This window comes from Rhineura floridana, chromosome 2 (assembly GCF_030035675.1).
Source record: "Rhineura floridana isolate rRhiFlo1 chromosome 2, rRhiFlo1.hap2, whole genome shotgun sequence".
Lineage (NCBI taxonomy): Eukaryota > Metazoa > Chordata > Lepidosauria > Squamata > Rhineuridae > Rhineura > Rhineura floridana.
This window is the reverse complement of record NC_084481.1, coordinates 94,909,909-94,932,381: the sequence shown is the minus strand read 5'-3', so window position 1 is coordinate 94,932,381 and position 22,473 is coordinate 94,909,909. Positions and strand designations below refer to the sequence as shown.

The 22,473-nt window shown below is 42.4% G+C and overlaps 1 protein-coding gene across 1 annotated transcript in view; it reads right to left on the bottom strand.

Moving 5' to 3' along the window:
• FNTB (farnesyltransferase, CAAX box, beta) overlaps nt 1-21,537 on the bottom strand; it is a 40,348-nt gene extending 18,811 nt beyond the window's left edge. Inside the window, exons 1-4 of the mRNA XM_061609489.1 lie at nt 21,271-21,537; nt 9,686-9,750; nt 8,069-8,141; nt 7,427-7,518 (exon numbers count right to left, since the gene is read on the bottom strand). Coding sequence (XP_061465473.1) covers nt 7,427-7,518; nt 8,069-8,141; nt 9,686-9,750; nt 21,271-21,411 — 371 coding nt within the window. The 5' untranslated portion in view covers nt 21,412-21,537. The remainder of the gene's footprint in view (nt 1-7,426; nt 7,519-8,068; nt 8,142-9,685; nt 9,751-21,270) is intronic.
• Nucleotides 21,538-22,473: the final 936 nt, after the last annotated feature.

Sequence of the window (22,473 nt, the reverse complement as noted above, 5' to 3'; positions counted from 1 at the left end):
AAATTTGAGGGCACAGAGATGTACCAGGGGGGGGATCTCATTGCACAAGCGGAAATCCTTGCACTGATGGTATGCATTAGTGGGTTACCTCCTATAGTTTTTCTACTAGCACCAGTTTTTGACACCGCATCAGTGGCACTACACTCCATTGCCACACAGAGGACAATTTGAAATGAATACTTGCACACTAAATTAATTGGGTTGCATTCCAGAGCACCCTGAGCAGAACTCTAGTCATGTAATGGGGCCCTCACACTTCCCTCTGCAGCCATTTTCATACACTCCAGAAGCTGCTCCCAATAGTCACGTGTGGGTTGAAGGTACAGGGGACTGCAGTGGGAGAGGAAGAAATCAGCAGAAAGCACGGAGGACCTTGCACTTGCACAAAGGACCCTCTGGACCCTAGCCACTTGAAATGCCTCATCTAAAAGGTTCTCTCTCACCAGTGTCGTTTCGCTGCATCTCAACAGCAAACAAGGATTCCTTTCATTTTTTGGCATGCTATTCCATTTGTTTGTAGTGTTTTTATCTCAACATACAAAGTCTATCACGGACACCTTTTCACATGTTCTGCTCTCCCCTGATCTGTTTTGGGACACAAGCTGCCTAAATGGAGGGCCTTTGCAACCAAATAATGGTTTGTGCCCCCCTACCCCATCCTTAAAATATTGATTTGGGACATAGGTAGGGTTTTTTAATGAATAATTTTTATTAACTTTTAAAGACAACACAAACTCCAAGTACAAAACAATATAACACTAAAACACCAAGGTACTGCCACAATCTTACAAGCAAAGAGAATCAAAGCAAATGGTTATATAACAGTATGGGTTAAGACATGTCAAAGATTTATTATCATCATCATCACCACCACCATCATCAATATTAAACTTCTATCCCTCCCTTCCTCCCAGAAGAAGCCCAGGGCAGCAAACTAAGTTTAGTTGCTGTAAACCACCCAGAGAGCTTCAGCTATGGGGCGGTATACAAATACAATAAATAAAATAAATAAATAAAAGAACAAAATACTAAAAACATCTCAAAAACAAAACGTCTTAAAAATAAAAAATCTTGTAAATACAGTATTAGGCTAGCATGGCCACTTCAAAATAGTTAGCTTTGTTTACTAAATATACATAAAGTTAAACATGCTAAATTAGATCACTCTTTAGAGAATCGGAAAGTTTTTCTACACAAATACAAAATTTTGCAATGCAAATTATGCTAGTCTATAATAATAATAATAAATTTAATTTCTTCGTCGCCTATCTGGCCAATGGCCACTCTAGGCGACTTACAAAATTGTTAAAATACAATTAATAAAATACAGTAATACAATATAAAAAACAACACATCTGCAGCAACAATATTAAAACTGGGCAGGAGGCATTTCAGTTATAACAATTAACCCTCCCCGGATACCCCAAAGGCCTGCTGAAAGTGCCAGGTCTTTAAGGCTTTCCGAAACACATTTAGGGAAGAGGCGTGCCGGAGGTCTTGTGGGAGGGAGTTCCAGAGAGTGGGGGCCGCCACTGAGAATGCCCTCTCTCTAGTACCCGCCAATCTAGCTGTTTTTGTTGGCGGGATTGAGAGAAGGCCCTGTGTGGCCGATCTTGTCGGGCGGCATAATTGGTGGCGTTGAAGGCGCTCCGTGAGATAAACTGGGCCGGAACCGTGTAGGGATTTAAAGGTCAATACCAACACCTTGAATTGGGCTCGGAAAACAACTGGTAGCCAGTGTAGGTCGAACAACACTGGTGTGATGTGATCTCGGCGGCGACTATTCGTAAGTAGTCGAGCCGCCGCATTTTGTATCAGTTGTAATTTCCGGACCGTTTTCAAGGGTAACCCGACGTAGAGCGCATTACAGTAGTCCAACCGAGAGGTGACCAGGGCGTGTACCACTAGTGGGAGCTGGTGAACAGGGAGGTAGGGTTGCAGCCTTCATATGAGGTGTAGTTGGTACCAGGCTGCCCGGATCACTGCCGAAATCTGAGCCTCCATGGACAGCCTGGAATCAAGCACAACCCCAAGGCTGTGGACCTGGTCCTTTAGGGGTAGACTCACCCCGTTGAACTTCAGGTCGATGTCGCCCAACCTTCTCCTGTCCCCCACAAGTAGTACCTCGGTCTTATCAGGGTTCAACTTCAGCTTGTTCCTTCCCATCCATCCACTCACGGATTCCAGGCACTTGGACAAGGTCTCCACAGCCAACTCTGGTGAAGATTTAAACGAGAGATAGAGCTGAGTGTCATCCGCATATTGATGACACTGCAGCCCAAATCTCCTTTTTTTTTTTTTTTTTCAATAATTTTTATTCAGATTTTCATAAAACATACAAGACAAAATCATAAAACATTCAAAGACAAAAAACAAAATCAAAAATAGTTAAACAAAAAGAAAAAAAGAAAAAAAAAACAAAAATAAAAAATAAAGAGTAAAATATTGACTTCCCATTTGTCAAAGATCAAATCAGTTATAAGTCTATAATATATAACAATCCTGTCTCTTAAGTCATATTATAAAATCACTTTCCTCCAGTAGTTATCTTACTTAATCATCAAATCTCATAAACATTACTTTATTCTTTCCACAAAAAGTCAAAGAGAGGTTTCAATTCTTTAAGAAATATATCTATCAATTTTTTTTTCCAGATAAGCATATCGATTAATCCATCTCATTACTAATTATGATAATCTTATTGTCATAACCATAGTCAAAATAAACATTTCAATTAATCCATCACATCAGAATCTGTTAGGTTCAGTAATTTCAGTAGCCATTGTTCTATTATCCCTATTAGTTCCATTTTCCATCTTCCATCTTCAGTAGTCTTGTTAAGTCCAGTAATTTCAGTATCCAATCTTCCATTATCAGTATTCCATAATAATCTTGCTGTCAAAGCCATAGTCATATAGTAAGAGTCTGATGGGAATTACCTCTATCCCAAATATTTTCTTGCCATCCATTCTGAATAGGTTGCTGAAATACAGCTGTAAAATCATATCTCTGTTCTTTTTTTCAAAATACACTGGGTCATCTCTTGAAAGTTTTTCCATTGTCACATGGCTGCAGTTAATTCCATAGATTTTCTCTATATTGGGCTCCATCACATCATTCCAGTCCAGAAGATTATCCATGCCATTGATAACTTTATCTCTAGAATCTTCATTAATTTCTTCAGAGATAACATTGAGTTCCAAACAATAGATTTTATTTCTAAAGTCCATAGACTCCAAATCTTGTTCCTGTTCCACGTTTGTTCCAATCTCCGGGATCTCCTCTCTCACAGGGACCCCTGTTCCAGTCTCCAGGGTCTCCTCTCTCACAGGGACCCCTGTTCCAGTCTCCAGGGTCTCCTCTCTCACAAGGACCCCTATGTCTTTAATCTCCTGTGTCTCCAAACAATAGATTTTGTTTCTAAAGTCCATAGACTCCAAATCTTTTTCCTGTTCCACGTTTGTTCCAATCTCCGGGGTCTCCTCTCTCACAGGGACCCCTTCCAGGGTCACCTCTCTCACAGGGACCCCTATATCTTTAATCTCCTGCTTCATTTTACTCAATTCAATTTTCAGCTCCTTACAACCCTGTCGCAGGTTTTGTTTCGTTATCTCAATCTCATCCATTATTTTCTGAAACATAGTTATTTCCAGCTTCTCAGCCACTTTCTTAATTGCCATTTTAAAAGAAAAATATAGGAAAACCACTTCTTATTTCAGCAACAATTGGGTTAATACTCCAAACTTGGTGACATCACAGTATAAACAGAGCAGACAGCCTTATCTCTCCATGCTTAAGTAAACAAAATGCAGTTCCCAGGATCGAAACAATTAATGGCGGTCGTCAGGAAACAGATTCGTCAAAATAAAATAGACCAAAAAGAGAGTAGTCTCAGACAATATAATATTCTTCAAAATAAAAATCTGGAATAGAAATCCCTCTTCTGTGTATATCTTTAGAATGCAAATCCAGGACAGCTTTTTGCAACAAAAACAGAGATAAGCTATTAATTAGTGAGTAGCAGAGAGAAGTTATGGCTCCCCAGTGAGATGTCAAAAACCGATCAATCTGGCAAATCTCTTTTAAACAGCAACAATTTAAGTCAAGTAAAAGAAAAATATAGAAAGAAGGGTGCTTGCCTGTTAGTGCGTTCTCTCTTAGAAGATAAGATGAACGTTCGCTTTATCAGATAGAGCTTGTTGTTGAAAATCCGTCCCACCTTCGTCGGCTGGACCTCGTCCCATAAATTAATGAGATCTGGTCGTCCCAACAAAAATAGGCTTTGAGGTTAATCTCTTCGTTTCTCCCTACCCGGGAGAAGTTTAATCAGTCAAAAAAAAAAAAAATCTGACTGATATATCTGAATAAGCTTCTTTTGAGGCAGGAGCCCGTCTCAAAAGCAGGCACAGGCTAAGTCACCCTTCCCGGAAGTCTGCAGCCCAAATCTCCTGATGATTGCCCCCAGCGGCTTCATGAGGCCAAGGGTCTGATACCTCCTCCCCCAACGCTACCTGTTGGTACCTATCGGAGAGAAAGGAATGGAACCACTGTAATACAGTGCCTCCAATTCCCAATCCCTCCAGGCGAAGCAGAAGGATACTGTGGTCGACAGTATCAAAAGCCGCTGAGAGATCGGGGAGGACAAGAAAGGTGGATTCTCCCCTATCTAATGCCCTCCTCAAATCATCTACCAGAGCGACCAAGGCTGTTTCAGTTCCGTGACCAGTCCTGAAACCCGATTGGTATGGATCTAAATAATCCGTTTCATCCAAGTGTGCTGACAACTGGTTGGCCACCACTCGCTCAATGACCTTGCCCAGAAATGGCAGATTCGAAATTGGGCGGAAGTTATCAAATACTTGGGGATCCAAGGAGGGCTTCTTTAAGATGGGCTTTACAATTGCCTCCTTGAAGGCTGATGGCATCACACCCTCTCTCAAGGATGCATTTACCACCGCTTTGATCCCCTCGCCCAATTTCTCTCTGCAGCTCACAAGGAGCCACGAAGGGCAAGGATCAGTAAGACAAGTGGTTGGCTTCACAGATGAAAGCACCTTGTCCACTTCCTCAGAGGGGAGAAGCCGAAACCGACCCCAGTCTGCAATTCAAAGGGCTGTCTCCAATGTCAGTCCCATTCAGAGCAGACCCAAATAAATTAATAGATATGACTAACTTAGATTCACTCATTTCAATGGGTTTACCAGTGTGGCATAGTGGTTAAGAGTGTTGGACTACAACCTGGGAGACCAGGGTTCGAATCCCCACACAGCCATGAAGCTCACTGGATGACCTTGGGCCAGTCACTGCCTCTCAGTCTCAGAGGAAGGGAATGGTAAACCACCTCTGAATGCCGCTTACCATGAAAACCCTATTCATAGGGTCACCATAAGTCGGAATCGACTTGAAGGCAGTCCATTTCCATTTTACTCTGGATAGAACTTATGTTGGCTACAACCCAAAAGTCGCTCAGAAAACCCTCATTGCTGAAGGTGAATTGTCGATGAATACACTTCAGAAGCTAAAGGCCTTGTAGAGGAGGCAGCTTATAGCTTTTGTAGCCTGCATTTCAGTTAAAAAAGCTCTCAAAATGGTTTAGCAAAAGCAGTAGCAAGATATAAGCCTCGAGGCAGGGGGCTAATTTAAAAGGCATGAGGCACATGAGGAAAAAGGCACCAGTTCTTAAAGTTTTTGAGTTTTTAAAATGCAGTTACATAGTTCTGAGCACCGATTCTGGCTGCCTAATGACCTACCATACTTCACGTTTTACAACTTGAGAAATCAGTAATACTGAAGACATACCCTCACAAAAAATGAGCCTTTATTTTTATTGAAGATTAACACACACACAATAGATATATGTGTATATGGAGATGTTTGCGACACAACTCCAGCAGTTACACATTACAGTGCAATAATTACAGCACCAAACAGGGTCACAGAAAGTGCAAATCTACTCAACACACTGTAGATGGCGACAATCTTGCAAATCAGCACCCCGGGTGTTTTAACTTCTTGGCATGCTGATCAAATAACAGAGACTCCTTTCTGTAATGGTTACATTTTGCAGTAATAGTAACTCCTGGATATAGTTCAACTGAATTCAGAAGACTCTGAAGCTAGTCATACTATTTTAAAACATGATCAAGTCTGGGTAGCCACAGAGCAGGCAAAGTGGTGATGTGGCACAAGTACATGTCCAAACACAGCCATTAACTATATACAGATCTCATATTTTCCTATACATATTCTACGTTTTCCATAATGAAGCACTTAATGTATGAAGTGGCCCTAAGCGTCTCAATTCAATTGATAAAATTCACCTTTATGGCTTTTGTTCTTAAAATAGCTTGGATTGAAAGTCCATTTTATTTTGAAACATATTCTAGAGCCTGATAAAAGAACCACCTGTGGGGTTGCAAGCCTCAAACATTTTAAAACAACTAATTGCTACAGTACTTTGCATCATTTCAACTGTTTTATATGTCTCTCTAAAAAGGCAAATGACCAGAGAGACTTTTTGTTTTGCTGTTTCTGGATAACCCAAGCTTCTGTTTGTGGCTCCTCCTGGGTGGAAATATATGGCTCTGCTATATTCCAGCAACTTTCCTGATTTTCCCCTTCCTTATACACATCCTTGGCTCACGATACAATCCAAACTTCCTAGTTTTCCCTTCTCACAAATTGCAGAACTTTTCTTCTTCAAAAGTATTTTGCAAAAAAGATTTTTTTCACAGAGAGAAAGAACTTTGCTCATCTGCTCTCCTGAACACCACCACCCTCCTATCAACATGGATTTTCAACCCCACAGGGAACGGGCTTCTTTTCCTTAAAGGCTGAAGCTGAGCTCTTACTGCCACCATCTATGTGGATCACAAGAAGCACCAAAAGCTTCTAACCGGAGAGAAACTATTGAGAGGTCACTGTTGGAGCAAAACGAACAAGACAATGCACTGTTGTGTTTCAAAAAACACTCTCAAGCATCACGCAGAGAGGCACGCCCAGAGAGCCACACACTGGGCAAAGAAGATGAAGACTTCTGGGAGTTAATTTCTAGTATAATTTATAAGTTAGAAAGTGGAGCAGGAAGTTATTTCAAGCTATCCTTCGCATTTATTTCTCTCACACAAGCTTTCTGAGTTGTAAGTTTACCTGCAATTGTCTAGATAGACAACTTTATTAAATAGTTAGCAAAAGAGAGAACTGTGAAAGAACAAAATGCAAAGCCCTGCCCAAAGGTTCTCTTGGGTTTCTGAGCCATCAACAGAGGCCACCTGTGTAATTTCTGAGCTTCTTCCAATAAAGGGTTGGGAACTTTCAAAAAATGAAAGCCAAGGCTCACTGCCCTTGCATTACAGATTTTGCGATGCTTGGAGTAAGTCGTTAAGCGTTTAGCAGGAACAGAGGTCAAATATAAAACAACGCTTACTCTGAAGATACAGATCCTGGGATGGGTTCCTCAAGCAGTTCCAGACTGTGCAAGATCCAGTAGCACAACCACGGGCGGCTGGCATCCAGACACTGAAAAAGAAGAAAACAGCAGCTGTTGAAATCCGTGACTGACACAGCTGCATTTGCTAACACCACAGCAGGAGGGGGGGCGGGAGATAACACAGTGAAGATGAATCAGAACAAAATTACTGGAAAGTAAAGAGCAGGTTTAGGAGAAAGGATGCCAATTTATGAAGGAAATTTCCACAACTCTTTAAAAACAGCTTCATTATTTGCCCAGCCCTAAGCTAACATCAATACTTCTTTTCATTTATCACCACATGGACAGAACAAAAGACGGGAAACAAATCTGTCCCCCAAGGAGTCACAAGTACAACTGAAGTGGCTACTGGAGACTGGATTTAACTAGGCCAGCAACCCTTGTTTCCATGGGCTACAGAAGTGCCCCTTGGTTAGACAGTAAAAGCAAGTCCCTTGATACCTCAAGTTCCTGAGAAAAAAATTAAAAGCAAGCAAGATACGGCACCAGAATCATGTCACCCACAGTCAAATCATTTGCCACTAACAGAAAATAAGCAGGAAGAAAACAGTGCAAACTCCTTCAATCTGTAAGAATTACCTCGTAGGCATCCGTCAGTTGTCTCAGCCCTCTCTTCAGGTAATGGAAGTGTTTTTCTCGTTGCAAAACAAACCTGAAGGATAGGATCAAAAAAATATACAATTTATCAAAGTGTCATAAAGTCATGTAAGTGATGTAGAGTTTTCATTCAGACCAATTAAAAAGAGCAAAAGAATTAGCTAAGAGCTGAATACAACCCTTTATATTTATGTAAGTCCTATTCAGAGTAGGTTCACTGAAATTAATGAACCTAAGTTAGTCATGTTCATTAACTTCAATGGGTCTATTCTGAGTAGGACTAGCATTGAGTACCACCTAAATATATTTAATCGCTTTGTGAGCCTGCCATGAAACTTTGACTCCAAGTCCTTCATAAAAATTACTGTGCTGGATCAGACCAAAGGTCTATTAAACCAGCACTCTGGCTGGCATCCAAAGAACTGCTCAGGCTCTCAAAAAGCATCTTGCGCTAGGCTAGTGGATTTTTCCCCCTTTCTACTGCTGTCTTCCATGCCACATCACAGTCTAGTTTGGAAATATTCCCTCAGTTCTACGGGTGCTGGAGCTGCTGTCGGGGAAAGGAAATTCTTTAGATCCTCTACTCTGATGGCTCTTAGGCTGTTGCCCTTGGGAAGTTCGCAAGCAGGACTTGACTGAGCTAGCCGTGCCCTGTCCCAGCATTTAACAGTTTGAGATGCACCGTCTGTGAAAATGGAGGAATGTGTAATAACTTATAGCCACTGACAGATGACAGGATTTGTTCAATTCTACTTTAATGCCATCCAGGATAATGGGTATCTGAAATTCATGTGGTAACAATACAGGGCATCAAGAAACGTCTCCTTCTGTGTGCCCTGAACTTACTGCCACCCAGCTTCAATGGACTACTCTAAAATCTAGCACTGCAAGAGGGTAAAAATCAGTTCTACTTATTCATGCTATATGGCTGTTATTAGGTATTTAAAAATATATAGTGCCCTTAAAATCATTAACTGCTGAACAAAAATTAATTAAAAAAGCAGGCCTACCCACAGACTTACAGTCTAAATCTAAAGACAAGACAGTATACAGAAGAAAGAAAAAGGAAAGAGGGTCAATTCAAAAAAGCCAGGGTGGGTCTTAAAGAGACTCTTGAATTTAATAAGAGGGGAAGGGCATTCAAGTTGAAGGAAGATGCAAGGAGGAACGATGCAGATTGGGAAGTCAAAGGGCATATTCTTTGTTTTTTCTGTTGTGCCAGCTGAAGCTTTCCTTCCCATACTCATCAGCGAGTGTGGGGGCTAGTTCTATTACATCCATTTTGTGATGGAATGACCAGAACTGTCTTCAGTACTCTAAATGTGGGTGTACTGTAACTTTATATAATGACATTCGCTTGAATCCTAGGAGAAAGGAAGGCAGTTCACAGAAGGAATATCTTCCAGCCCTTCCTTCCCCTTGCAGCTGCCTGCACACACACATACACAAACCTCTCCAGAGGGTTGGGGGCCCTCCTGAACAATGTGGGATGAGGTAATCAGTCTATGAATTGGCTCTAAAACCAAAATGAAAAGCTCTTAGCGATCTGTTTTTTAAAACTGCAGGTAGAGGAAAGGTTGCATGGATACAATAACTTACTGCGAGTCATGGTGATTTGTCTTGTAAGCGTCAAAGACTTCTTGGACTATGACTTCTACTTTTGTCTGCAGCCAGCCAAAGGGACAAAGAAGAGGCAAAGAAAATATGGGAGGGGAGGGTGAAGAGAACACTGTGCATTAGTATTAGAATGCAAGAACCTCCGATGCACCCAGAAGACCACACTGCTAAGCAACACTCATCACAAGACCAATGGAGCAACAGGGCATGGCATGCCAAGGACAAAAGTGTCTACAGCAGCTGTGGGTAATTGTTAAAAGGATGTCAGAGGGCAAGAGGGCTGCTGCTGCTGCTGCTGCTGCTCCAGTTTTAAAAATCATCATAGAGACTGGTAAAAGCAATAGATAACAAACCGCTCCTTTATATAGCTCCTTCAGTACATCACATCCACACAACAGCTGTTGATGAGGAAAGGCCACAGCTCAGAGGCAGAGCGCATGTTTTGCACATGGAAGATTCCAGATTCAACCCCTGGCATTTCTAGGAAAAGCTGGGGGAAAGACTCTAGCCTAAAGTCCTAGGGAGCTGTTACCAGTCAAAACTAAGCTAGATGGAACGAATGATTTGACTTGGTCTAAGGCGCTTCCTGTGTATTTACGGTTCAGTGATGCAGCACTCCAGCCGGAAACACAGAAATATTTTTTTCCTGCTGCCAGGGTACCCCTACCCATGCAATATGCACAGCCCATCTGGATCATGCAACAACAACAAAAAAAGTATTTCATGGCCATGTGCACTTTCCTGGCATCCATACCCTTGAAAGCATAGTGCTAAGATCAAGACATGTAATGAAGCCCTACCTCAGCCCATCTCCGCAATGTAATATACCACCAGAGAGAATGCATGGGAGTAAAATCGGGAGTTGGCAGGTGACATCAGACAAGATTACTTATATATTTAGGCAGCAGAAGACATGACACTAGCCTCTGTATAAAATCTTGTTGTTAGTACTTTATAAGGATAAAATGTGAGTAGTTTTAGTGCATTGTTACAAATAAATGAATAAAACCGGGCAATAGAGAGCATTTCCCAGTCAAGTGAGAAACTCCCAGAACGGAAAACAGAACTAATGTGCACCTTTAGAAGACACCAAGAGATTCAGTTTGCACAATTTTCTACTGTATTGCTTACAACAATATATTGATTCAACAGTTCCTAGAGTAAACTTGGAAATCAACCCTACACACACAGTAAACAACTCACTGCTGTCGCTCTTGCATCTAGGAAGCTAAGCTGTGGCTTAGTTTGCCTGCTGTCTCTCCCACAACAAAATGGCCACTAATACAGTGGCATCATGGATTGCTATATCACCTATCAAACACCACCACTTTAATGGGGTGCATCTTAGAGGCAGATAGCCAATACAATCATGGTGTCCAGTGGGAAAGAGGTACAAGGAGGGGAGAACTATGGCAGCAGGTCATTTTAATGCAACCACAGCATTCCAGAATCCTTTATCTTCTAAGAGGCTGCTGCTCCAGCTCCCTGCAAGAGGAAGGGAACAGCTATGAAAGATATATAGGGGAGAGGAAGCCATTAGGAGCCACGAGTCAGGCAGAGAAGTAATAGCAGGGAAGACAGAGAGAAAGGAGCTCAACAAGTCATGAGACTGACTGGGATACGTGAGGAAAAGCTCCTACAAGTAGTAATTGCAAGACCCAGTGCATGCACTTAGTTTTAATCACTTGCCTAAACATCAAAATCCCCAGTCTTGATTTCCACAAGACAGGTTAGGGAGAAACCAGCATTAAATGGCCAGCAACAGAATAGGGAAATTTGTGAAGGCCTCTGGCCAGTTTATGCAGTATTCATGTTCTGGGGCTACGAGGAACACAGAAAGCTACCTTTACATTCACTTCCTCATTCTGCAGCTTAGCTTAATTGAGGAAACAAAGCCTCAATTGACCCTTTCCTGCTAATTTGCCCTGCTGTCTAATATGTTCTCACTGTTTCAGATTGGAAGAGGGTTCTCTTCTCCATTAAAGGTCAGATTCTGGAGAGAGATAATGAGCAGCAATTGCCCCTCAGAGATGTCTCAAGCCTCCAGCAACACAGCTCAAATCCAAGTAGTAATCTTATCAACTGGGTGACAACTGTAATTTCAGCCACTTTGGCCTTAATGGTGGGAGGCGGAAAGAACAAGTGAAATCAGAATTAGGCCATAGAATCCAGGATTGTTTCTCAATTGCATTCAGTTTCTAACACAGCCAACATGTGTTTTGCCAGCCACATGTGCTTTGACTTTAGCAAATTTTTCCTCAGGGCCTTAGGAAAGGCATTTAGCTTTTCTCCAGTTTCAGAGTGACTCTCAAGGGTTGAGTGCTGGACTGGGGGATGGGTCAAATGAATCCAAAGAATGACTAGCTTTAGACTAATCCTTTTCTCACAGATTCAGAGTTGTCCTATACAGAAAATGGGATAATCAAGGTAAAGATGATCAATTAAGCATGCTTTATAAAGTCATATTTTGTTCATTGTCCAGCCAGTTCAGCTTTAAAGAATGAAATGTTTCCATGACTAACAGGATTGAATTACAACCAGTAGAAGGATAATTTAAGCTGCACGACTCTGGTGTAGTTAATTCCATGGTTTCACTGGAAAAGATTTACTGTGTAACATTTTTATACAACCAAGCCAAAAACAAAAAATCACCATCAGTGCTGTACTCAGCAAGTCTACCCAACACTACTTATCAATTTATAATCTGATTTCATAAAAGCAACATTGTTAAATCTCATCTTCTACAGGCAAACTATTTACACCATCAATATTGTTTGGAGGAACTTTTCAAAGTGGGCTTTCGTTCAGATGTACAAGTGGAGGAAAGTTGGAAAAGCAAGTTTTTGAAGCAGAGGTGTGACACCTGTGTGGCCCTCTGGAGGTTATTGGACTACAATTCCCATCATCTTTGACTGCTATCCATGCTGGCTAGGACTGATATGAATTGGAGTCCACCAACAACTGGAGGGCCCCAGGTTCCCTACTCATTTTTAAAAGAAACCAAGTTTTTGGTTATAACCTATGACCATGCTGAAGTTAACACAAAGTATGCAATCCCATTAAGTATTTCTTAGTCATAGTGGAGCACAGCTGTGCTTTAGCTACCTGGTTATAGTAAGCTCCTTACAACATATAAGCCAAAACCGAAAAAATTAAGTCTGATGTGAACATACATATCCCTAACATACCTAAGTGGTTAACATATTCCCAAGGTTGTCTTCATTCAGAATTATGTGGTGGATGTTTAAAACCCTTTGCTGCTATAAGCCTGTGAAGCTTTCTGAGAAGACCTTAACAGTCTGACCATCCTAGGCCAAAAAGTTCAGTTCTTAGGAAAGGGCCACACCCCTACAAGTTTTGCACAGTTATAAAACACAATGATATCCTGTCAGAAATATTACTGAAAATGTTTATTATGGAAGAAGATAAGACAGGTTTTAGCTGAATGAAGTTAACAGAGTAAGTGATTTGAGACTTGCAGCTCTGGAAAACTTTCAACTGTCCTGTTTACCAATGGACTTTTTGAGCATCATGTGCTGTATATATACATTTTATTTAAATATTTCTAAACCACACTTCATAAATTTATAACAAAGTGATGTACAACATAAAAACCTACTCCTACAATAACGTCTTTTCTGGATTTAGGGGGAAGGGCTGTAGCTCAGTGGTAAAGCATCTACTCTGCATTCAGAAGGTCCTAGGTTCAATCCCTGGCATCTCCAGGTAGGGCTTGGAACTGTCTCAGTCTCCTGTCTGAAACTCTGGAGAGCTGCTGCACGTTAGTGCAGATGATACTGAGCAAGATGGACCAATGGTCTGACTCAGTATATGGTAGCTGTGAATGTTCCTATTACCACCATTCAACCATCTATATGTCTCAGGGAAAGTATCTGTGGTTCTTACCACACAATAACCACAGGGCAGCAAGTCTACTGACATGAATACTTACCACATTTTCCACTTAAAAATACAGGCCACCTTACACCAAATCAGATTAAGTGTCCACCTAGTCAACCAGCACTGAAGAACAGTCAGTCCAGGTGTCAGATAGAGGCCTTTTCTGTCACAGATTAATTCCAGAAACTGAGAAGAACTTGCATATTCCAAACATATGTCCTACTACTAAAGCACAGCCCCCTTTATCTCCAGGCCAATAATTAAGATGTCTCCCCCAGAAACAAACCACCAGATGTAAATCAGAGATGAATTTCCGCAGGTACCCTGAATGAATACAAGACATCTCTAAAACATGTGAAACAATTTGCTACACAATAAAATGGTGGATGGTTTTTCCAATCAGATGGTGGATACATATCCTGTCCTGGATGGGGTTACACTCCCCCTAAAGGAACAGGTTCGTAGTCTGGGAGTCGTTCTAGACTCTTCCCTGTCACTTGATGCTCATGTAGCTTCTGTGGCACGGAATGCGTTCTACCAACTTCGATTGGTAGCCCAGCTACGTCCCTACCTGAGTAAGGAGGATCTTACATCAGTAGTACATGCTCTGGTAACCTCACGTTTGGATTACTGTAATGCGCTCTACGTAGGGCTACCTCTGAAGACGGTTCGGAAGCTACAGCTGGTGCAAAATGCGGCGGCCAGACTGCTAACAAGAACGAAGCGGTCTGACCATATAACACCTGTTTTGGCCCACTTGCACTGGCTTCCAATACGCTTCCGGGCAAAATTCAAAGTGTTGGTATTAACCTATAAAGCCTTATATGGTGCGGACCTCAATATCTGTCGGAACGCCTCTCCCGCTATGAACCGGCTCATACACTACGGTCTGCTACGAAGGCCCTCCTCCGGGTCCCGACCCATAGGGAGGCCCGGAGGGCAGTGACAAGATCAAGGGCCTTCTCAGTGGTGGCCCCCGAACTATGGAATAGTCTCCCCGAGGAGGTTCGCCTGGCGCCGACACTATCATCCTTTCGGCGCCAGGTTAAAACCTTTCTCTACTCCGAGGCATTTTAATTTTTTGTTAATGATTGTAATGTTTGTAATTTGATTTTAGCCTTTGCTGTTTTTAGATTGTGAAATTTGATTTTAGACTGATGTTTTGTATTATATTGTATTTTATTGTATCTATGTTCACCGCCCAGAGAGCTATTGCTAGTCGGGCGGTATATAAGTTTTAAAAATAAATAAAATAAATAATAAATAAATAAAATTGTGATAACCTAACTGGAAAAAAGCCTTAGTCTCAACAGAACTGCTGAGTGTTTCAATAGCAGTTGGAAAAAATGTCACCCTCATATTTTGTCAAGTGTTTCTGAAACACACACACTCCAGATCATATGATGGCACTCCTGTGGCTAACATGCTTTGAATAGTTATCCTATGAAGTCTTGTAACTTGTAAATACCAAAAAGATCCTTTCCTGCCCATATCCACACAATTATTCTCTTGGCAACCCAAGTGTTGAAACCTGATGGTCTAATTGTGGCTCACCCTCCCATGCTTTATACCCAAACCTTGGGGCCTTCACGTCTTCCTCCTTTTGCCCCCAGCCCCCGGATTCCAAGCCTGCTGCCTGGCTCCTGTATTGCTTCAAGCCTTTTATTCCTTTATCTCTTGCTGCTCATGGGCCATAAAAGCATGTATATCAGGAAAGAGATATAACTTCCCATCATCTGCTACTTTAGAAGTATCATCCTAAGGACAGTGGCAAGTTAAAAAAACATTCACTAATAGGCAAAAAGACCCTTGTACCTATAGCAAACAGATATTTCTATCAAACTTTAAAGTGTTGCCACTGCTCACCATATGCTCCAAGGCACGTGTTACCAAATTCTTTCAAGCTACCCAGGAAGTGGATTGTACTGTGAAAGACCAACCCAAATTGTGTTTGAATTTTGACAAATGTGTAGGGCAGTACAATATCTCAGAGAGTTCAGGTCTCCTCCTGTGTTTTTTCTTGTAAGTTGCTTTGAGTTCTACAGCTGGAAAAAAGGGACTAACAAATGCCACAAATAAACAAACAAACAAACAAACAAATAAATAGTGCATTCACTATAGCTGCCCAATTTCCCTGCTTTTTAAAGTTTGATAGAAATAGCTGTTGACTATAGGTACATTCTTAAACCCCAAGGGTTTTTTTTGCCTATTAGTGAATTTCTCTGCTTTTTAATCTGGGAGGTAAGAAATGGGATCTTGTGCAAGTCTGCTGAGATTGGACTGATTATTTGCATGTTTATTGAGTTCAATGGGATTTACTCCCCTGCAGTCATGCTTAGGATAGGTGAAACTGACCATGGAGGGATGGGGAGGGGAGGTAGAAGGGCGGAGGGGAATGGGAGCAGGGAGGAGGAGGGCAGGTTTGATCATTTGCAAGCTTATTGAGTTCAGTGGGATTTACTCCTGTGCAATCATGCTTAGGATAGATGAAACTGACCACGAGGGAGGGGGCAGGGGAGGAGGAAGAAGAAAAAGGGCAGGGGAGGAAGGAGGGATGAGAAGAGGAGAGGAAGGAGAGGAAAGAAGGGAAGGGGAAAGGCAGGTCTGATCGACTGCATGCCTATTTTCAGTGGGATTGACTCTCATGCAATCATGCTTAGGATAGGTAAAACTGACCATGGAGGGGGAAAGAAGGGGGAAAGGGGAGAGGAGAGGGAAGGACTATGGAGCAGGTGGAGGGGGGGAGGGAGACACAAAGGAACGGGGAGGGCAGGGGCAAAAGGGAGGAGGAGGGAAGGGCAGGTTTGATCATTTGCATGCTTGTTGAGTTCAGTGGTATTGACTCCTGTACAATCATGCTTAGGATAGGTGAAACTGACACAGGACAGGGGCAGGGAGGGGGGAAAGGGGGAGAGAAGGGCAGGGTGGAGAGGGGAGGGGATTGGATGGGTGGGCACTGGGCAGAGGGAAAGCTCCTTTCTTTTCCAAAAGGAAAACATTGTGAGCAGTATTGTCGTTTTGCAGTTTCCACCACCTTTTTATTCGACAGCAGGCACATGTAGTCTCCCACCAAAATGTAAACCAAAGTTGTCCCTGGCTGCATCCAAACCAGACTTTTATTTCATTTCAGACAGTCATGGCTTCTCCCAAAGAATCCTGGAAAGTGTAGTTTGTGAAGGGTGCTGAGAGTTGCTAGGAGAGGCCCTATTCCCCTCACAGAGCTACAATCCCCAAAAGAGGGTCTGACTGTTAAACCACTCTGGCCACTGGGGCTCTGTCAGGGGAATAGAAGTCTCCTAACAACTGTCAGCACCACTCACAAACTACACTTCCCAGGATTCTGTGGGGGAAGCCATGACTGTCTAAAGTGAAATAAAGGTGTGGCGTGGGTGTGGCCACGGTTAGCCAAGCCAAAACAGCTGTGAGTCTGACTTTTAGAACACTGATAGTTGGTTCTTACTGAGCATGCCCACACTTATCATTGACTCCAATGTTAAAGTTCTTAAATTAATTAAAATCAGCCAGGCATTGTTTTAAGTTTTAAACTGCAGACAATGAAGGTCAGAGCATGGGGCAAGGTCAGTAAAAGGATTACAGATACTCTGTGAACATAGCTGATTTTTAATTAATTTCAACAAATTATGAGACCACTGACAGAAGAAAGTCCAACAGGATCTGGATTATTTTCTCTTGTTTTTACACTTTGAACTCTTAATGAGTGTTTTGTGTATTGTCCTGAGTTCAGGACAATCAGTTTTGTAAGGTTTTGTTTTGAAATGAGCTTATGGGAAGCGGCACAATGGCATGGGGGGTATTTTCAATTTAACATTGCGAAATGTAAAAAATCCATGCTGGCTATGATTTAAGACCACCTCATTACAAGGCTATACTTGCCATGAACATTGCAAACAACGCTCCATTCCTGGGCATACCAAGACAGTCCAACAAAATATTTCTCAGCTGCTAAAACAACATTTCAAAGAATGTGCATGTTACAAAGGTGCTGATAGCCAGGCAGGTCAGGAACGGATTACTGTGCAGATTTCAAACAGGTTTCATAAAGGCAGAGAGTTAATATATGTCATAGTAGTTATGGCTCAGCAAGAATACAGTAAATGCTTATCTACTGTGGTTCATATCAGTGTACTAAAAATACCCAATTTTCTTTCTCTCAAAATACTTATGTCTGATTTGTTAAGAAATAGCTTTAAAAGCCTGGGAAGGGGCTAGTATTCTAGCCCTTTGTCCAGTAGTTTAGTGGCAAATTCAGAAGTGTGGGGTCCCTCCATGTTAGTCACAGCCACACACACCCTTTTTACTACAGGGTTGAGAATGAGATCCTTGTTAATGCCTTCTCCCACAACAACAAATATCCCTATGAGCCAATAAGCAATAAAGAGGATAGTGTTAGCTACTGAGAAGAGTCTTCTCAGTGGCTGACTCACCTCCTTTAACTCTGATTGGCTCCAATCAGCAGGAAAGAACAAGGATGTTAGAAAACTCTTCTCAGTGGCTAATGCACTCCCCTTTCTTGCTGATTGGCTTGTAGGATGCTAGACACATAGGGACCCTGCTCTCCAAAATGGAAGGGGTCTAAGACCCCCTGATACCCTGGACAACTACACCTCTGCCTTTGTCCCCAAGGATGTTAAAGCTTTGGCTAGTTCAGAACACAGTTTAATTGGTGCACTATTCCCTTCATTTTAAAAAAATGTTATGGAAGTTATGTTCTTCATTACCACTGAAATTCTAATTTTAAGTATTGGAGATGGAGGGGGGGCATTAACTGAAGATTTACTTTTTATTGACCAAAATAATAAGGTTTTTACAACATAACAGGCAGCTTTGTTTGCCTGAACACATGAACACCAATTATACACTCAAGTCCTACCATGATTGCCACTGTGCACACTCCCCTTCATTCAGTCTCCAACCCTCCATAGGAAAGGGCTGTGTAGGGATTCTATTTGTCTTCACTTGATCTGTCCACACAATTAGGGACCCTGATAAAAGCAGGGTGTGTGACACACAAAAGAACATTGGGGGCAGGCCCCCCTTACACATGTTGGCGCTTGTGTATTCAGCAGGTAGCGTAGGTAAGAGCTCTTGGGTAGGCTCCACAGGAGTCAGGGCAGCCCACCAATGTCCTGCTTTCTCCAACTCCTACAATAACTCTCTGTGAGCTTCAACTTTGCTCCCATAATGGTTTAAGCGAAAACGCCTGGTTCAAACCCCCTAAGGCTAAAATTCTATACACTTACCTGGGAGTAAGTCCCATTGAACTTAATGGGACTTACTTCTGAGTAGACACATGGGATCACACTGTAAGTCTGCAATTCTAAACTCACTTTTTAGGGTAAGTCCCACAGAACTGTGCGACTTTCCTCAAAGCAATTTTCTTCTGAGCAAATATGCAGAGGATTGCACTACATGTTTGGTATAGAGCACACATAAAACACATGATAGAGCCTAAACCTAGAAAGATTACATTAGGATTTAAATACTCCTTGCTGGCTGAGCTGGAGCAGTACAAGGCTTTTGCCAATTTTGTCATAATTTTATTTCATCTACTCAAAGAAGACACTACATAAGTCTCAAGAAGACACAGTCTCCTATTTGTGTCCTTGCAGTTATTATTACCCACAAGCCATTTGTTAGGCTAAGGATGGCCAGTTGGCAGTCAGGACTTGCCTCCGCAGTGGCCATACCAAATTTTTCCTCAGAAAGAAAACAAATTCATGCTGCAACACAGTAAGTAATATTTAAGCACAATACCATGTTTACATTCTCCATACTGTGAATCTTCAGTGTTAGATGTCACTATGTTTTACTTTTTATTATTAACTCATAGAAATAACCCCATTCCGATAGCCTTGTCTTGCAATGGCATTTATTTGTAGATAAAGATTGTCAATAAATAATAAATCCTATTATATAAAATAAATCGTATTATTATAACAGCCGTCCACTCACCAAAAGGTCTATATAGTGAAATACACTTCCGAACAACGGACCACTCTGGAGAATACAGTGGCCCCTAAGAATACAGTGGCCCCTAAGAATACAGTGGCCCCTAAGAATACAGAAACTGAACTTTTCTTCTTTAGAGGATGCAAAAAATATTACTACCAAGTAAGTGCAGAATCGTAGCTAATACCACATATCATCAATACGTGGAAAACTCAGTTATATTCTGAGAATTACAGAAATTAGTATTAGTTTATGTATTTGCTGTATTTTATTGGGTTGTAAAATATTGCAGCAAGTTGAGGAAAGAAGGTCCGTTGCATAATTAAGTAAGGTGGGTGGCAGGAGATAGCAGCCGGTGAAAAGGTGGGGTAGAGGAACTGGTGTGAGATACATCCCCTCACTATTTGAATCCTTCTGAATCCTCAGCACAGATGACGATTACCACCTTCTTTGCATAAATAGGGACGGCCATATATTTTGCTGAGACCACTTCTGTAAGCATAAGAGTAAGCAGCCTTTCAGGTTACAGTGTTACACTGCATCAGTAGCGTAATGGCAAATTCAGAAGTGCAGGGTTCCTTCATGACAGTCATGCCACACACCCTCACATTAGCATCCCCAAACTTGCTTACTCTCTGTCATAATCTCCACACTCCTCAGTCCTTCCTGCGTGTGTCCTCTCCCATAACAACAGACATCCCTAGGAGCCAATCAGCCTGAAAGGGGACTGTGTCAGCTAATGAAGAGAGTCTTCTCAATGGCCGACTCACATCCTTTCACTCTGATTGGCTCCAATCAGCAGGAAAGGACAAGGAAACATGTTAGAAGATTCTTCTCAGTGGCTTACACCCTACCCTTTCATGCTGATTGTCTCATAGGCCATTGGAGACATAGGGACCTGGCTGGGACCCTGGTCCCAAAAAAGTAAGGGGTCTAAGACTTCCTGAGAGCCTGGACTACACCCCTTGCACAGTAGTCTTCCAAAATACAGTAAGGTCTAGATATAAATAAGTGCATTTCTAACTACAAATAGGGATAAGCTGGTCTGGGCGCAAGTGTGACTGATGGGGAAGCACAGCTGCAAAAACCACCTCAAATATCCATTTGCCCCAGTCCATAAACTCTTACACACCAGTGGATGCCTGGGGGCCAAATTCAAAAAGTATGATAAACTCAGCCATATCATACCTTTCTTCAGTTTTCCCACAAAACTAACTGATTTCCCATGGCAGATACAACAAAAGAGAAAATCCAAATAAATTCTCCAAGGGGTACAGGCAAGGAACTCCAACTTTTGAGTCTGAAAGTGGACAACTCTGCAGACCACACAACTACAAAAACATAGAAGGAAAAATGTAATGGGTTTCTATAAACGGCTTGCCACATATGGATGCATGAACTGCCACAGGCAATAGGCTACTTGAAATGGACTAAGATAGCGCATGGACTAGAGCAAACTAGAAGACAAACCAAATTTAAAAAAACAGCATTCAAAGATAAAAACTACCCACTGCACAACCCTCGAAATTTCTGAAGTACTAAACACAAAAGATATAGAATATGCGGCAACCAGGACATCACTCTGCCTGTTCGGATAAACCGACTAAGCCCCTCCGCCCAAACCACACGCGCGCGGAGTGCATGCTGGGATTTGTAGTCCCACTCGAAAGGAGCTGGGAGCGGCTCCGAAGTCCCACCTGCTCAGCCGAAGTGAGGGTCCGAACTCCGTCGTCCTCCAGCCTCTCCCGACCCGCTTCCATGCCGCCGCGTCGGTAGCGTCTTCTGTCGGGGACGGGGTGGGTAGAAGCAACAGCAGCAGCCGCTGCTACCGCCGCCATGATCTTACAGAGTCGCTCAAACCGCGCAAAGGAGGCTGGCAGCTCGAGAGGTAGTGGGCTAAAGCCCGGCTACGGCAGCTCGCTGCAGACAAGAAAGATGTGAGCGCGCTGCTATGCTTTAACAGTGTGTTAAAATGTGCTTTCAAGCGCTGGTGGCAGAAACGGTGCCTCACTGCCGCCACCATGCGGCGCCTTTTTTTTTTTTGGTCCCAAAGGGGAGAATGGTTGCGGCAAGGGACAACTAAACGTTCTGATCCCAGGTGAGAATCCTCTCTGACGCAATACGCCCTGCTTCGGGTTGAAGGGGAAAGAGAAGAGTTTCTGAAAACCACAATTTTATTAGAGCTGTTCATGCTGTATGAAAAGGGAGTTCTCCTCTCTCTTCATATACCAGTTTATTTGGAGTGATTTTGCTTGCATAGTGATTGAGCTGGGCAGACAATGCCTTCTGGGAAACTCTAGGATGGCTGCAGTGAGACGATTCTCTTCTTCCCAGCTTGGACAGGTGGTGTGTGGGAAGAGTTTCTCTCGCCTGTCTCCAGATGGAGAAATAACTCCTACTTATAGTGACTGTGCTTTGTTCCCAGTATCCTTGCAGGTTAAGAAAACTGTACTTCTTAGGATTATGTAGCCAGCACAACAGGGCTGAGAAACCAGTGGCCCTCCATATGTTGCTGGACTCCAACTTCTATGATCCCTGACCTTTTATGCTGTGTGGGGCTGATGGGAGGTGGAGTGATGTAGTGGATTCAAATTTTGCATTAGGGCCTCCTTTCTCATACACAAACAAACACACAACCTCTGTGCCAGAGTGCTGCTCACCTGCTATGGGATGAATAAGTATGCTTAATTGTGGATCTGCCAAGAGGGTTATACTGGTAATTTTTCATCTGCCTATCTTGCATTTCCAGTACTTAAAACTAGTTATCAGCCCCATGTAATTCACAGAGAGGATTTTGTTCAAGAAAGAGAAATTATTATGCACTTGGAGTGAAATTAGTTAAAACTGAGACAAAGGAGCTGTGTTTCAACCAAACCCAGCAGCTGTAAGAAGCACAGCTG